Consider the following 17,081-nt stretch of genomic DNA (forward strand, 5'->3'; position numbering starts at 1 on the left):
GATTAAGAATACAGAAGAGCAGGAGGGAGAGATTTAAAAGGAGTGGAGAAGATTAGGAGCCAGGAAAACAAGTGAAAGGAAGCAAACATATCAAAATAGAAGCAATAAAATTAAAATTAAAATGCATATGGCATCTAACACAAATGCGTTACAATTGCTGCAATGGGCAGAAAAACTATTTTAAGTGGTCCACCAACACACTCATTAATTTTCAAGTTTGGGAATCACTGATACAGGACTATTTTACATACTTGTTACACTATAAGCTTTTGTTGGCCAGAGACCACACTCTGAGTCTCTGAGGAGTCTTCAGACAAATGCTCCATCTAAGCCTGGAGTTGGCAGTGGCTTATGATCTCAGGCTAAGGTTTGCTTGCTGGAATTTGTATAATATGTCACTAAACCACCTAACAACTGTGTATCACATTGTTTGATACTATTTTTCCTTTCATTTATATAGTAAATCATGTAGAATGAGACAACTGATATTATTCTTTATTGAATTTATATACAGTGGTACCTCGGGTTAAGTACTTAATTCGTTCGAGAGGTCCATTCTTAACCTGAAACTGTTCTTAACCTGAAGCACCACTTTAGCTAATGGGGCCTCCCGCTGCTGCTGCTGTGCCGCCACCGCACGATTTCTGTTTTCATCCTGAAGCAAAGTTCTTAACCCGAGGTACTATTTCTGGGTTAGCAGAGTCTGTAACCTGAAGTGTATGTAACCTGAAGCTTATGTAACCCGAGGTACCACTGTACAGTTCTATACCCAGCGGTCTCAGGGCAGTTCACAGAATAAAATCAAAATATAATCCACAAAATACATAATCAAAATAAAAACAACAACCCAATAACCCCCCCAACCCATATTTTAAAAGGGCATAGGATGTCATATGATAACACATGATAAAAAGTAACTAAATAACTTCAATGTAACAAAAGGGGAAACATGATAAAGAGTTAAACCAGGCATAGGCAAACTCTGCACTCCAGACGTTTTGGGACTACAGTACAATTCCCATCATCCCTGACCACCTGTCCTGTTAGCTAGGGATGATGGGAGTTGTAGTGTGGTGTAGTGGTTAAGAGCGGTAGTCTTGTAATCTGGTAAACCGGGTTCGCGTCTCTGCTCCTCCGCATGCAGCTGCTGGGTGACCTTGGGCTAGTCACACTTCTTTGAAGTCTCTCAGCCCCACTCACCTCACAGAGTGTTTGTTGTGGGGGAGGAAGGGAAAGGAGAATGTTAGCTGCTTTGAGACTTCTTAAAGGGAGTGAAAGGCGGGATATCAAATCCAAACTCTTCTTCTTCTTCTATGCCTGAGTTAAACGCACAGCAGAGGATGAAGGATAAGAAGCCTTAGGTTGAAACTCCATATGCACTTACCTGAACCTAAGTCCCATTGAACTCAATCAAGCTTACTTCTGACTAGACATATCTATTAAAAATAGAGTTGAGATCTGTTTATCAAAATGCTCCCCCTCTTGTAGCTTGTATTTGCTATTTTTACATTTATAGTTTAATATTACTATGTGAGAGTCACCAGAAAAGCCGTTTAAAAAGATCTTCTACATCTATGTGTAAAGGGAAAGGGCCATGGCTCAGTGGTAGAGCACCAGGTTCTCAGGTTCAAATCATGGCATCTCCAGGCAGGGCTAGCAATATCACCAGCTGGAAACTTGGAGAGCTGCTGCCAGTCAGTGTGGACAATACTGAGCTAAATGCATAGCTGTCAACCTTCCCTTTTTTGGTGGAAAATTCCCTTATTCCAGCACCGTTTCCCGCTGCTATCCCGGATTGTTAGGTATCCTGTAGACTGTTCCTGGGACAGGTGAGGCTGCTGATCCCTTATTTTCGAGGCTGCTGATCCCTTATTTTCAAATCTGAAAGTTGACAGCTATGTAAACGGACCAATGGTCTGACTTGGTATAAGGAAGTTTTTCTATGAAAGCCACCAGTGTGATATATCAGAGGTTGGTTCATAAGGGCTAAGGTGGCACTGCTGCGCCAATCTCAGTTCCTTTCCTTCTTACAACAACCCAGGAGGTAGTGGAACTACGTAGTTGTTACCTTCCTCTTTTTCAGTCTCAGCGCTGCCCTTGTAGAATTCAGCAGGGAGGTGGATGGGACAAAAACAGAATCAATCGGCTCTACCTGTCTTTGACTCTGGCTCCACCTCTTGTTGCCCTGCCTCCCTTTCCTCCCTACCATAATCAAGGGGCATTTGCCACCGCTAATGTGATGTAGTGGAAACTAGGATTCAAACCCCACCGGCTCACTGTGTTGCGCCTCTGACAGTCAACCTAACCTACCACACAGGGTTATCGCGCGGATAAAACGGGAAGTGGGAGAACCGAAGAGCATGAGACCCTTAGTCTTGGGGCCGTGGGTTTAAACCCCCCTTTGGGCGAAAGATTCCTGCAGAGGCAGCGCAGGGGAAGAGATTGTTTGATCCTCGTGGTCCCTTCCAACCATTCTTAGAACTCTATAATAATACATACATCATACTGAGCTCTTGGAAGGAAACGTCTGATATAAAAGTAACAAATATTCGGGCATCCTTCATGGCGATCCTGTAACTGCAGTTCCCAGGATTCTTTGAGGGGTGAAGCAATGTGCTTTAATGACCCAGTGTGTACACAGCCTTGCTTCTATGCAACAACAACAACAACAACAACAACAACAACAACAACAACAACAACAATAATAATAATAATAATAATAATATCCAATCCTATTTATATGGTAAATCACGAAGGGGCTTTCGCTTTCTTAGGGGGGTAGCTGCACATTATCACCACCATCTAACACCAACAATACAACCTTCACACCAAAAACGAGAATGGCAGGGCACGCTCCTCCCTTACCCTCGGGCAGTCAATCAAGACCTATCAGGTAACAGGGAGACCCTCCACTCCCCCTCCTCAGAACCCGCGCGCGCGACGTCTGGGTTACGGTTAGCTCAGTTTCGATGCCAATCCGCATGCGCGAGGGAGGAAAAGCACGTCGGGCTCTATTCCCCCCCTCCCTCCCCATTCTTTTATTCCCTTCATGAAGATGGCGGCGGTCACCGTCGGCGAGGCAGTTTGCGGCGACGGACCAACGGGCGGGAAACGGGCGCACCTGGGCATCCCCGAGGCCATCTTCGTAGTAAGCAAAAATGTGGGCGCGGGGTGGGTGGGAAATGGGGAGCCACGCGGAGGGGCCAGAGTGGACCTCGAGTACTGAGGTGAACGTGGGGTGTGGGGGGGTGTTCTGCGTGGTGTGCTTGTTGCGCATGCGCTTCACTTTTGACAGGGAGCGGGGAGTGGGGGGTCTCCTCAATAATGATGTCCGGGAGGCTGTCAGCCCCAAAGACCCTCTTTTCCGACCGGCGCCCTCGCCGCGGGGCAGGAGCGCAGAGGCTCTGCGGCACCTGGCATTTAGGGGTAGACTGCCTGTTAGTAAGGAGGCCCTGATCCCTTCACGTGGCGGCGGCGGCGGCCTTCCCTGCAGTAACTGGCGTTTTAAGGTAGCCTACTGTTATTGTTATTTTTATTATTATTATAAGGAACGGGCAGGAAGCCCTGCCAGGTCAGCCGAAGACAAGCAGCCTGTTTTTTGTTTGGGAAAAGACTGCCAGCAGGCGAGGCAGGAATGCGAGGGCTCCGCTGGTATTCAGAGGCAGGTTGGGTGTCACGCCTCTGGGGAAATAAATCCAGCAGGGAAGATGGGAGCAAGAATGGGGGGGGGGAGCCTCTTCTGCTTTTTGCGCCCCACCCACTTCGGATTTCAAGAGTGATTGCCTTTTAATGCGAAGGTTCCGTGGTCTGTAATTTACCGGTACCTACTGCATCCGGCCTTTCCTCCCAGAGAGCCTAAGACACTGCCCGTTGCTCTTCCCCCCTCATCCCTATTCTTATAAGCAACACTGCAAGGGAAGCTAGCTGAAGAGATACTGTCAGGTCCCAACAAGCTTCACGGTTGTGCTAGTCTTGCGAACTATAACTGCTATAATGTCATGGTTTAATAGGTCTGTGTACCATGGATTTGTCTTCTGTAAGAAGAGCCGAGCTGGCTCAGATCAAGTAAGAATTGCTTCCAAGTGACCAGGAAGGGGGGCTTTTGTACTGTAAACTAGGAGAGGGAATAAAATAGTGTAGTCAGTTCTGAGCTCCATGGACTAATGGTCTGGCTCAGTGTAAGGCAGTTCCTTATGCTTCTATGAGCGCCAGTGTGATGCAACAGAGACTGGTTTATTAGGCCATATGCTAACATTTTGCTACCATTTTGCTATGGTTTATTAGGCCATATGCTAACATTTTGCTACCAGTAGTTGAGTAGCCAATTATACATGGAAAGCAGTAATATTTCGTTGCTATTGGCTGCCCCCCCCAAACCCTTGTAGTCTTCCTATCTTATGAATCTAATTCATTATGAAGAATAAGAGTCCTCCTGGATCATATTGAACATCTCTCTAGACAGGCATTTGTTTGCTTTGAGTGGCCAGCTAGATACGTCTGCATATTCCCAGGGGGGAGGGGGCTGGCTGCATAGCTGCCATTCCTTTCAGGCAACCTGTTTATGTGGGATTGATACTAAAAGGAGAAACTAACCTTGGACTTGCTTCCCAAATATTTTACTGCTTGACTATGCTGTTTATGCTTTTGAATGTAGAAGAGAAAGCAGAATTATTGTTATTTGTTCAATTTTAGTAGCCAGCTGACATATAATAAGTCTCTAAGTGACTTAGGAAATTAAAAAGCAAAAAGGGGTAGGCAAGCAAGTGGTTAGAAATTGTGAGGAGGGCCAGGGTACTCTCAGTAGTGGGTCTCATACTGGAGCAGGGTCTTTGGCTGGTGCTTGGCCATTCCTGTCCCCAATGCCAGCCCTGGAAGAAGTCAGAACAGGCCAGGCTTTGACCAACTCTTCACATGGTTGTATGAATTGAAGCTTTGGGAGTTACTTATGTATAATGTGTTTCTACTCGAAGGAAGATGTAGATTCCTTTATGAAACAGCCAGGAAATGAGACGGCAGACACCGTACTCAAGAAATTGGATGAACAGTATCAGAAATATAAATTTATGGAGCTTAACCTTGCCCAGAAGAAAAGAAGGTAGGTATTTTCTGTGGTCTCCTTTATAAGGCATATTCTAAAGTTATAATGCTACTCCCCATGTCATCATGCAGACTGTTCTTTGGCTAAAATTTAATAAGCTACTACCCTTTAAGAAGCTAGACAGTTGTTGCTACAAGCTGATGCACTGGTAGGATACTAAAACAACTTGCAATGCTAGGACTGTGGTCCAACTTGTGAGGAATGTCTGAAAGGCACATAAGAGTATTTGACATGTTTGCAGTTAATATTTTTCTGCTTTATATCATGACGTAAATGAGCTGGTTTTTACAGTAGTGATGGGGCCACAGTATTAAATAATAGGTATCTGCACCCACTGTTGCTTTTTGTCATGCATTATTTTGCTTGACTAGGAGTTAAAGTAAATCCAGGTGAAAAATTAGACAATGAGCCTGGCCATTCCATCGAACAAATTTTGATGGCAATAATTATTACTGGAATAGAAAAAAAGCAATCATAGGTTTGCATTAATCAACAGAAGTGTTCATTCAAAAGAACAGGGTCAAGTTTCCATATGCTATTGCATGTACAATCACATTGTATAATTCCGGGTTTCACCGCACATGCGCGGAAACGGTGTCTCAAGTTGTGGACTTTTTGGGATACGTAAGGACCCTCGGAACGAGTTAAGTATTAAGTGTACTGGTGTCCACCTAATTCCATTGCCTGCAGTCACACCTAAGTTTGCATTAGAGATAAATTGAGTTTTGGGGGGAAAATTGTTAAATACTGGGGCTACTAGTACCATTGTTAGAGGTAAATGATTGCTTTCAATATTATTGCCCAGCTTTAACTCCATGACAAACTTATATGCAAATCATGAGATCACCAATATAATCTGTCACACTGCCTCCATGCTTTGTAAAGTGGGTATATTCTCCGGATTGATCTCCCTCTCTCATTCTGTTCAATATTAGCAAGTCCCTCCACCTTACAACTTGGGCTAAACAAAGCTCTGAATAATTACATCTATGATGTAATTAGACAGGCGGGAGGTATCTCTGGCTAAGTAAATATCTGGTTTCAGAATCTGATCGTATACAAATTTACATCGTTAACTCCCATATGTACATTAAAATCCCCTGCAATGATAAACACTGCGGTAGGATATAGGGATTCCATGGATTCTATATAATTCTCTACGTCTGTCCAGATAGTATTTACAGTAGTTTTTTTGTTTGTTTTACTTTTTGACAAGGTGGTATGTAGACATTAATCAGCATTAAACATACTTTCAAAACTACAACCAAGACAGAAGTTGCAAATGGGTTACATGGAATCATGGCTGTTGTAGTTGCATTCAACTTTGTGGAGATGAAACATGCTAGACACCCACTGACCCTACCACCTTTCATTGAGGGAGTGGTTGTCAATGAGTGACATTTTTTCCCGTTAATCATTATAGAGTCATTGTGCCATGTTTCTTGAAGCAGAATAATATCAAATTGCACAAAATAGTTCATCAGCTGTCTATTAATCTGCCTTGAATGACAGCCTGCTATGTTCCATGACATCAGTTTTAGCCCCAACTCCTTTAAGGCTCTGGCCTTTTGGTTCAACTTTGTCCAAGTACCCAATTTCATCTTTAAAAATGCTTCCATGTTTTAATTGTTTTAATTGCTTCCATGTTTCCATGTTTTAATTGCTTTTAATTTGCAGCACAATTGTTTTAATGCTTCCATGTTTCCATGTTTTAATTGCTTTTAATTTGCAGCACCTTAAATGGTGGTGGTTGTTTTTTATAATATTATATTATTTCATTATTTTATTTTTGCTTGGGGTGGGATAAGCATTTAGTCAGCGCTATTGTTTCTTGCTTTTGTTTTGTTTTGTTTTGTTCTGTTTTGTTCTGTTCTGTTTTATTATTATTATTATTATTCTGTTAAATTATTATATAGTTTGTATTTTGCTTTTTAAGGGGAAGGGTCATGGCTGCCTGGGAGTGGGCCTCAGCCAATAGATTGGGTGGGGCAGGTTCCACAGGGGGGGATGTATTGGGACACCCGATCTCAGTGATCACGGGCAGGAGGAGGAGTTATGCTAAGACCAGACCATGTCATTACCGAGGAGGCAGGTTTAGTCGTTGTTTGAGGACTATCCCTGCCTCCAGGTCTGGTCCTGACCGGAAGGATACAGTAATCAGCAAGGGAAACCCACATGAAAGTGTTGCTGTGCAATGCCAGGTCAATGATGAATAAAACCACTGCCATCCACGACCTGATTGTGGATGGAGGATTTGACCTGGCATGTGTGACAGAGACCTGGTTGGATGAAGCAGATGGGCCTGTGCTTGCCGCTGCTTGCCCACCAGATTTCTCTTACGTACAGTAACCCAGGTCATGTGGGCGGGGAGGGGGGGTTGCAGTGATTTTTAGGAAGTCATTAGTCTGCACCAGGCGTCCTATTGGGAAGACCCAGTTTTCTGAGTGCATGTTCTGGAAGTTGGGCAATAGGGGCAGTACAGGATTCCTACTGGTGTACCGACCTCCCCGCTGCACCAAGGATTCCCTGCCCGAGCTGCTTCAGGTCGTGTCGGATGTCCTCCTGGAGACACCTAGCTTGGTTGTCCTGGGGGATTTTAATATCCATGCTGACACGACCTTACAAGGGGCCGCTCGGGACTTCGTGGAAAGCATGGCCTCCATGGGGCTGTCCCTGAATAAGTTTGGCCCAACTCATAGCCGTGGACTTGGTGTTCACCTCTATGGATGTTGGTGATCTGACACTAACTAAAAGCGAAACAAAAGAAGTGCCATGGTCAGATCACTTCCTGGTGCAACTGGACTTCTCCGCAACCCTTCCCCTCTGCAGGGAGGTGGGACCGATTCGGATAGTCCGCCCCCGCCACTTAATTGGCTTCCAGAGAGTGGTAGGGGATGCTTTATCCCAAGTTGATGGCCTTTCAGCTGATTCCCTGGTGGCATGCTGGAATGCGGAGTTAACCAGGGCTATTGACTGTCTGGCTCCGAAGCGCCCTCTCCGATTGCATGGAGCCCGGACAGCCCCATGGTTTTCCCCGGAGCTGAGGGTGATGAAACAATCGTTGAGACAGCTAGAGCGCCGGTGGAGGAAAACTCATTCTGAATCAGACCGGACACGGGTTAGAGCTCAACGTCGAGCCTACCAAGTGGCAATGGCGACGGCGAAGAGGGCTTTCTTTGCCGCTTCCATTGCATCTGCAGAAAACAGCAGCAGGAGACTTTTTCAGGTGGTTCGCAATCTATCGGAACTACCTGTACCACCGGAGCCTGGTAGGGACCCCAAGATCTCCTGCAATGCTTTTGCAAAGTTTTTTGCAGATAAAATCGCTCAGATTCAGAAGGAGGTAGACTCCACCGTGGGAGCAGGACCAGGGCGGGAGAGTGCTAGAGTTCTGTCTGGTCCTGTTACAGGGGATCAATTCCAATCTGTTACCTCCGAGGATGTGGACAGGCTGCTTGGACGAGTGAAACCGACCACCTGTCTCCTTGATCCTTGCCCATCCTGGCTGATAAAAGCGAGCTGGGAAGGGCTGGGTGATGGGCTCTGCGGGGTGGTGAATGCTTCCCTCTGTGAGGGAGCCTTCCCAGACCCGCTGAAAGAGGCGGTCATTAAACCGCTTCTTAAAAAAACATCTTTAGACCCGGCCAATTTGGCCAACTATCGCCCAGTCTCAAATCTGCCATTCTTGGGCAAGGTGATTGAGCGGGTGGTTGCTGAACAACTCCAAGCACGCCTGGAGGAAACGGACCATTTGGATCCCTTCCAATCGGGATTCAGGCCTCACCATGGGACTGAAACTGCCTTGGTCGCGCTGGTTGATGATCTCCGGCGGGCTAGGGACAAAGGTGAGAGCTGTTTCCTAGTTCTGCTGGATCTCTCAGCGGCCTTTGACACCATCGACCATAACATCCTTCTGGACCGTCTAGAGGGGCTGGGAGCTGGGGGCACTGTCATACAGTGGTTTCGCTCCTTCCTCCTGGGCCGTGTCCAGAAAGTGGTGGTGGGGGATGAGTGTTCAGACCCCTGGGCTCTCACTTGTGGGGTGCCTCAGGGTTCTGTCCTCTCCCCCATGCTTTTTAATATCTATATGAAGCCGCTGGGAGAGATCATCAGGGGGTTTGGACTGGGTGTTCATCAGCATGCAGATGACACCCAGCTCTACCTCTCCTTTAAATCAGAACCAGTGAAGGCGGTGAAGGTCCTGTGTGAGTGCCTGGAGGCGGTTGGAGGATGGATGGCGGCTAACAGATTGAGGTTGAATCCTGACAAGACAGAAGTACTGTTTTTGGGGGACAGGGAGCGGGTTGGTGTGGGGGATTCCCTGGTCTTGAATGGGGTAACTGTGCTCCTGAAGGACCAGGTGCGCAGTTTGGGAGTCATTTTGGACTCACAGCTGTCCACGGAGGCGCAGGTTAACTCTGTGTCCAGGGCAGCTGTCTACCAGCTCCACCTGGTACGCAGGCTAAGACCCTACCTGCCCACAAACTGTCTCGCCAGAGTGGTGCATGCTCTAGTTATCTCACGCTTGGACTACTGCAACGCGCTCTACGTGGGGCTACCTTTGAAGGTGACCCGGAAACTGCAATTAATCCAGAATGCGGCAGCTAGACTGGTGACTGGGAGTGGCCGCCGGGACCACATAACACCGGTTCTGAGAGATCTGCATTGGCTCCCAGCACGTTTCCGAGCACGATTCAAAGTGTTGGTGCTGACCTTTAAAGCCCTAAATGGCCTCGGTCCTATATACCTGAAGGAGCGTCTCCACCCCCATCGTTCAGCCCGGACACTGAGATCCAGCGCCGAGGGCCTTCTGGCGGTTCCCTCATTGCGAGAAGTGAGGCTACAGGGAACCAGGCAGAGGGCCTTCTTGGTAGTGGTGCCCGCCCTGTGGAACGCCCTCCTATCAGATGTCAAAGAGATAAATAATTACCTGACATTCAGAAGACATCTTAAGGCAGCCCTGTTCAGGGAAGTTTTTAATATGTAACGCTATACTGTTTTTAACACTGATTGGGAGCCGCCCAGAGTGGCTGGGGAAACTCAGCCAGATGGGCGGGGTATAAATAAATTATTATTATTATTATTATTATTATTATTATTATTATTATTATTATTCATTCCTCTTATCAGTGGGAACCCATTCAGTGGTGTTGGTATACTTTTTGATTCTCGGGAGAGGACTACCTTTTTTCATTTGGAACTAATTTCCAGTAGCTCAGCCAGGAATTTGTAGTCACACCATCAGGATTGTCCCTAACCATATCATATTCCAAGGGGGGGTTGAGTTTGCAGTTTGCATCTATACATTTAAAAGTTTCTCTGGTAGTCCTCTTTTTAACTATACATTTTGGAGAAACAGTCTGTGGGCAAAAGGTTTGATTGTCAGTTGTTTCACCAACGTTTTGTTGTCCATGCTGTTGTATTTGGGTCAATCTGGACTGAAACTTAGCTAGTTTGATGAGAATGCCACTTTGCTCATTATCTGGTAGCTTAATAAAATTACTTAGCAAATCCTCTTTTTCTGGGACTATCCAGTCTGCTAAATCTGGAGGGTAATTTTTATTCAGAACTGCTGTAGATTGCAGATAGGTAGCCGTGTTGGTCTGCCATAGTCAAAATAAAAAAATTCCTTCCAGTAGCACCTTAAAGACCAACTAAGTTAGTTCTTGGTATGAGCTTTTGTGTGCATGCACACTTCTTCAGATACACAGGTAGATTGATTAGACTTCTTGAATTTTCCTTGTATAATCTCTGGAGTTTTTGATAATAATTCTTCACATTGACTGTGATCTTCTTCAGCAATAGGACAAATGTCAATGTCAGCTTTAGTTGAAGTGACTTTGTTCCTCCTGATTGCCCTTTTAGGTACAAACAGTAGCTTAAGTGATGTGTCTTCAAAATGCTGATAAGGGAAGACTCCTTTCCTGGCTAAATGAGCCTTCTTTTACATGATTATAGCTGGAATTCTACGGGTGCTGAAAGTTAGAAGAGTTATCTTGCAACATCCATCGTTAAAGAACCCCTTGGTTGATTTTAATTCAATATTTCCAGCATCACAACTGAGGCATAAGTTCAAATGTAGGCTGACTCCCAATAAGGCAAGGGTCCCTTATATGGAAATATCTGTAGAACAACCTCACATGCTGAACTGAGTGTTTCTGCCCTACCTCAAAACCCCAATTATATATAAAGCAGATTAGATTGGTTAGTAAGTGTAGCAGAAATAATATTTTATATCTGTTTTATTCACAGGTTAAAAAATCAAATTCCTGAAATTAAGCAGACATTAGAAATCTTAAAACACATGCAGAAGAAAAAGGTAAATACCTTTTACAATGTGGTGGGTATTTTTCTTATCTACAATGCTACATCAATAGTTATCACAAATCAATCTTTATTTGGCTGTAGAAAATTATTGATAATGACTAATTTTAACACAAGTGCTCTAGCCATGTTCATTTGTCATCTCTCCTTTCGGTAGGAATCCACAAAACTGATGGAAACCAGATTTTTATTGGCAGATAACCTCTACTGTAAAGCTTCTGTTCCTCCTACAGATAAAGTTTGTCTTTGGTTGGGGGTAAGTAAAAACATATTCACACTTACTAAGCATCTATTTTCAGCCACAAACATGGCTGAAAGGCAACATGAGTTCTGAATATTACGTTAACATTTCATGATGTTATTTGGCCACGCAGCTTGGTATGAACCTCCCCCCCCCCCCCATGGAAATCATTACCCATTTCCAATCTCTGGAATTTTTTGGAACAGCAGGGACAAAAGCCTCATAGCAACATTGCAAAAGAATACATTTCAGCCCAGATCTTGAAAGGTGCAACAATGGGCACAGTTCAGCTGATCCTTCAGACTATGGAAATGAACTGGGTTCTCCTCTTCCTTTGCCCTAATGATCCATTTCATCTTTTCTGTTCAGCATTAGCCATTGTTTGCTGTGCTGTCCAAATATAGGCGTTGGCTTATACTTGCATGAATTGGAGGCTCCTCTGAATTCAGTCATTGTGCATTGTTTCAGGTGGTGCTTTAAGTTGCATGTGCTTAAAGTTAGCATGTGAGCCTAAGGCTCCACATGAGTTATTCTCAATAACCCAAACTGGGTCTGGAAAAACGGTTATTGGACTACAGTGTTCCCAGTATCTCTAACCACTGACCATGTTGGTTGGGTCTGATGGGAGTCCCAACAACATCTGCAGAGCCAGAGGCTCCTCATTTCTGACCTAACCAATCATTTAAATGGTTTTCTGAACTGTACTTAACAGTAAAATAACAAGTGATAAATTGCTTGCCTGGATTAAATAAGAAACATGGAGTCTGCTAAACACCTTGCTTTACCCCAAATCTGAAACATCCAACAAAGGAGCACATAATCCCAGATGAAACTGGCAGGGAATGTCTGGCACTCCTGCAGCAGAATATTTACAAAATATGTTTAAATCGCAACAGTTTCGGATTGGTTAATTTTATCTGCTTTTTGTAAAATTGAGTTCCCACAATGATCTTTTCCCAGACCAGTACTATTTAAGTTGTTTTAAATTATCTGCAGTTGGAGGTGAGCAGCCAGTGAGCAAAATTTTTGAATGACACCAGGCTTTTCAGGAGATCCAAAAGTGTGTCTCCAAACATCTTAAATGGGCAACAAATGCAGCAGATAGCTACAGTGTAAATAAGTGTAAAAAATGGCACATGAGCTTCACATACTGTTTTTGAACTGGTTGCAAAGAGTACCACCTGCAGTATTTATAGCTACATATGTCTGCCTACCTGCCTGCCTATCTATCTATCTATCTATCTATCTATCTATCTATCTATCTATCATCTAGCTATGCTATGCTTATGCTATTGCTTCTGTATTCAACTTCCATATTCAATGTCCAAGATCAGTCTTTTAACTATAATGTGTCAAGGGTTCTGCTTAATTTGCTGTTTTAAATGTGTTTTAAGATAATGGTCTCTATCAGAAAGGGTAAAACCAACTTAGGCTCTTGAAGGTGAATTTGTAGTCAGTCATTCATTCATTTTAACACTACTTAATTTCAAAAGCCATTGAAGGTTCCTCAACATAAATGTTGTTCTTAGGCCAACGTAATGCTGGAATATGACATTGATGAAGCCCAGGCATTGCTAGAAAAGAATCTCTTCACAGCCACAAGAAACCTTGAGTCTCTCGAGGAAGATCTGGATTTTCTTAGGGATCAGTTCACTACTACAGAAGTCAGTATCCTTTTAAAAAGAGAATTGAATTCCTGTTTCACAATGTTTCACAATGTTATGTCCTCTATTTCTTAGTATTCATCCACTTTCTTTGAACGAATCTGCTTGTGGAAACAATTCAGGTCAAGGAATAGTGAATCCAGTAGCGGATGCAGGTGTTTATTGCATTGCCCCAGTTTGTTCAGTCTAGATACCACTTGCTGTGAAAATATACAATATCCTCAGTTATCACTGATATACAACAGTTGCTGTGAGCAGTGACTCCAGGACAGTTGATGAGGTTCAAGGTTCTTCCCTCCAGTACAAAACTTTTTTCATGCTGAGGGCCACATTGACCCCTCGGTGTCCAAAGTGTAAAAGTGGACTTTTTTAAAGGACAAAGTGGGGCAGTTAGGGTCATAAAAGACTTTTAGGATCACAGGAACCACCCATGGCAGTGGTCAATAAATAAGAAAATACTTTTTTTTAAAAAAAAATCATCACTTTCTTCAAAAGAAGGTGATCTTGGAGGGTCACAAAAGAAAGTCATTTAGCATCACAGTGAGGAACCGGTTAGAGCAAAATATACCGTATTTTTCTTTCTATAAGACGCACCCGACCATAAGACACACCTAGTTTTAGAGGAGGAGAACAAGAAAAAAAAATAATTCTTTCCCTCTCTGCTCAGCGCCTCTCTAGCAAAGTGGGAGGAGAAATGGAAGGGGCTCCATTTCTCCTCCCGCTTCGCTGAAGGGGCGCTGCGCAGAGAGGGAAAGCTGCGCAGTGCCTATCCAGCGAAGCGAAGCCAGGAGAGCAAGAGGGATTGGTGCGCACCGATCCCTCTTGCTCTCCTGGCTTCAGCGAAAGCTGCGCAGCCTGCATTCGTTCCATAAGACGCACACACATTTCCCCTTACTTTTTAGGAGGGGGAAAGTGCGTCTTATAGAGCGAAAAATACAGTAAACATTTGTGAGGAGACTTTGGAGGGCTCAAAAACATCACAGTGGGAGACAATATAGAGTAGTAGAAAAAAGATTTGCACCGTCTAAAAAATGTTTTGGAGGGAAAATAAATCAAATTTTGGGGTGTGGCTTTGGGGGCTGAATTTTGACTCAAGGCTCCTTCTCCAGAGGAAGAGCAAAGAAGGAGCTAGAGGTGAGCAATACTCCTGAGTAATCAAGTTCATTTAGGCTCTTCTTTGGAAAAGAAAACCTCAAAAAAGAACAAACTTTCTTACGATTTTTATTCAAAGGTTTTCATAGATGATTTCTGGAAGTCTAAAATGCACTGGACTATTCAGTACATTTGTTAGCACCTTTTCCTGCCTTTGTTCTCCCTTAATCTTGTCGCACAGTTGTTAAAACCAAAGGTTTATCTAGCTTCGAACTGAGGACAGGATAGTTCTCATTCAAATTGTGATAAGCTGGTTGTCTACCATGCAGCAGAGAGAGTTTTAACCGCACATCTGCATCCAGTCAGAAAAACCAGAGAAGCAGAGAGTAAGAATTTTTTTTAACCACTTCCAAAAACATAGGCAAGTGGTTATTTGCCAGCCTTTCCAAAATTACAAGTTGATAAGTGTTCTGGTTATCTGCAGGTAAAAACAGTCTAGTCATTGAGAGCCATCTTATTCTTTCCACAAGCATGTGCTCAGGTGCTTAACCAAGTGAAGATGTGCTGTTAATGAGCTGGCTGCAGTCATTTCCCATGGTTTGAAAATGGAGTTGTGATCATGGAAAATGCTGCCTGTTGTCCAGCCAGGTGTCACAAGAGTGTGTGCAGGGCAAGTTATTGGCAAAGCTAGTATTGTTGCAGGTATTCGGGAATAAAAACCTTTATGATCAAGCTCATGCTAAGGAAACTGTAGGGCTTTTTCCTGCTGGCCCTACACAGTGTTATTTGTGATCTGTTTTCAGAGCACAGACTTACATATTTCAGATGAACAGATTAGAAATTGGTTATGAGAACAGCACTGTCTAGTATTCAGGAATCAAACTGCTTGTGCTAATTATGGGAAGCAGATAAAATCCAGGGAGAGGAGCATCTGCTTTCACCTTACAGCACAATAATTTCCTTAACTGTGTTTTCAGATATGGCTAGAGTTTATAATTGGGACGTAAAGCGAAGAAACAAGGATGACCCTTCCAAAAGCAAAGCATAGTTATTAATAGGATTCATTAGTTCTGTTTATATTAAATGTGTTCTCAAATTTAATCTTAGTTAGCAGACATCTTTTTAAAAATTGGTTTGCAAGCGCAGTTTGGTTCTGTGCATGTTCTATTATTGCTGCTTTGGAACATGACCCATAAAGGATTTTGGTTCTTCCAACATAATCTGTCATAGGAAAATGCTGGCTACAAGACTTGACTGAAAATCTGAAGTGCATTATAGGAATTGTCTTTTGCAAAGGGTTGTTTGTATATATGAGTATTGAGGTATATCAAAATTTGATGTGGGGAAGGTATGGCAGCAATATGGGGAACAGTCCATTGTAATCCTGCCTCTAGCTGCTTAACTATCCTCTAAACACTTTACACACACGAGCTCATGTTTAGCTCTTGAGGAAACAAATAATTTAATGCACAATGCAATCTGTATGTGATCTTACCCAGTACTGTATTCACATAAATATCTCATCCCAAGTCTGTAAAACTGGAGGGATCCAGGAGCAAATGGCCTACTATACACAATCAGTGCATTTGTCATCTGTTCTAATTCAGATGATTGCAAAGATACTTGGTGGAACCTGCATTTAAACATGGGTGGTGTATTTGAGCCCAGCTTCAGTTGGTTAACAGGCTTAGTGGTATTCCCTTTTTACTTCATATGAAGCTTTGCTAAAGTCTTGTCTTGGCATCTTCCTTTTTATTTGAAACCATGATGCACATTTTAAGGTCAAAAAAGTGCTGTACTTACACTGCCGAATAGGTGGCAGTGCAGGTTTTATTTTAAAATGAAAAGCAAATGTTAACTGTGTTTTAATTTCTTCTAATAAACAACACTTCTAAAGTTTTTGTACTTTTATTTCATTATATGTATTATTATATTTTTGGGAAGCCACCCAACACCACTACTACTACTACTACTACTACTACTACTACTACTTCTTCTTCTTCTTCTTCTTCTTCTTCTTCTTCTTCTTCTTCTTCTTCTTCTTCACTGAAACTTGAAAGACTTATAGCAGAAACCTCTAGCGCCTGTTCCTTTCAGCAGATGGGCATCAAAACTTTTGAAATAATTATTAATGTAAATGTTGACGATGATGGTGGAATGGTAAATCGAGATTGCTTTAGTTCTTAAAATGATGGAGAGCTTTCAAGTTTACCCAGTGTTGGAGGTGGCATCCCAAAGTGCTATACCAGAGAGCCAGTGTGGTGTAGTGGTTAAGAGCGGTAGACTCCTAATCTGGGGAACCGGGTTCGCGTCTCCGCTCCTCCACATGCAGCTGCTGGGTGACCTTGGGCCAGTCACACTTCCTTGAAGTCTCTCAGCCCCACTCACCTCACAGAGTGTTTGTTGTGGGGGAGGAAGGGAAAGGAGAATGTTAGCCGCTTTGAGACTCCTTAAAGGGAGTGAAAGGCGGGATATCAAATCCAAACTCTTCTTCTTCTTCTTCAAAGTGCTATACCAGGGGTCAGCAAACTTTTTCAGCAGGTGGCCGGTCCACTGTCCCTCAGACTTTGTGGGGTGCCGGACTATATTTTGAAGAAAAAAATGAACAAATTCCTATGCCCCACAAATAACCCAGAGATGCATTTTAAATAAAAGGACATAT

At 43.6% G+C, this 17,081-nt stretch overlaps 1 protein-coding gene across 2 annotated transcripts; it reads left to right on the forward strand.

Annotated features, from left to right (window-relative positions):
- Nucleotides 1-2,998: 2,998 nt before the first annotated feature.
- VBP1 (VHL binding protein 1) lies at nucleotides 2,999-16,315 on the forward strand. 2 transcript variants are annotated; one of them, XM_081180223.1, is made up of 6 exons: nucleotides 2,999-3,148; nucleotides 4,971-5,095; nucleotides 11,351-11,417; nucleotides 11,580-11,678; nucleotides 13,193-13,331; nucleotides 15,397-16,315. In XM_081180223.1, exons 1-6 carry the CDS (start codon nucleotides 3,050-3,052, stop codon nucleotides 15,465-15,467), a joined length of 600 nt encoding a protein of 199 aa, XP_081036349.1. In that variant the 5' UTR covers nucleotides 2,999-3,049; the 3' UTR covers nucleotides 15,468-16,315. The 2 variants fall into 2 exon arrangements, with proteins under 2 accessions (XP_081036349.1, XP_081036348.1); XM_081180222.1 differs by lacking the exon at nucleotides 2,999-3,148 and adding an exon at nucleotides 3,301-3,509.
- Nucleotides 16,316-17,081: the final 766 nt, after the last annotated feature.

Source organism: Podarcis bocagei (assembly GCF_964188305.1).
Source record: "Podarcis bocagei genome assembly, chromosome: Z".
Lineage (NCBI taxonomy): Eukaryota > Metazoa > Chordata > Lepidosauria > Squamata > Lacertidae > Podarcis > Podarcis bocagei.

Coding starts and splice junctions, on each gene's coding strand:
- VBP1 (XM_081180223.1), top strand. CDS start 3,050: ATGAAGATGGCGGCGGTCACCGTCGGCGAGGCAGTTTGCGGCGACGGA. Junction 3,149..4,970: donor TCCCCGAGGCCATCTTCGTA/GTAAGCAAAAAT, acceptor TTCTACTCGAAG/GAAGATGTAGATTCCTTTAT. Junction 13,332..15,396: donor GTTCACTACTACAGAAGTCA/GTATCCTTTTAA, acceptor CTGTGTTTTCAG/ATATGGCTAGAGTTTATAAT.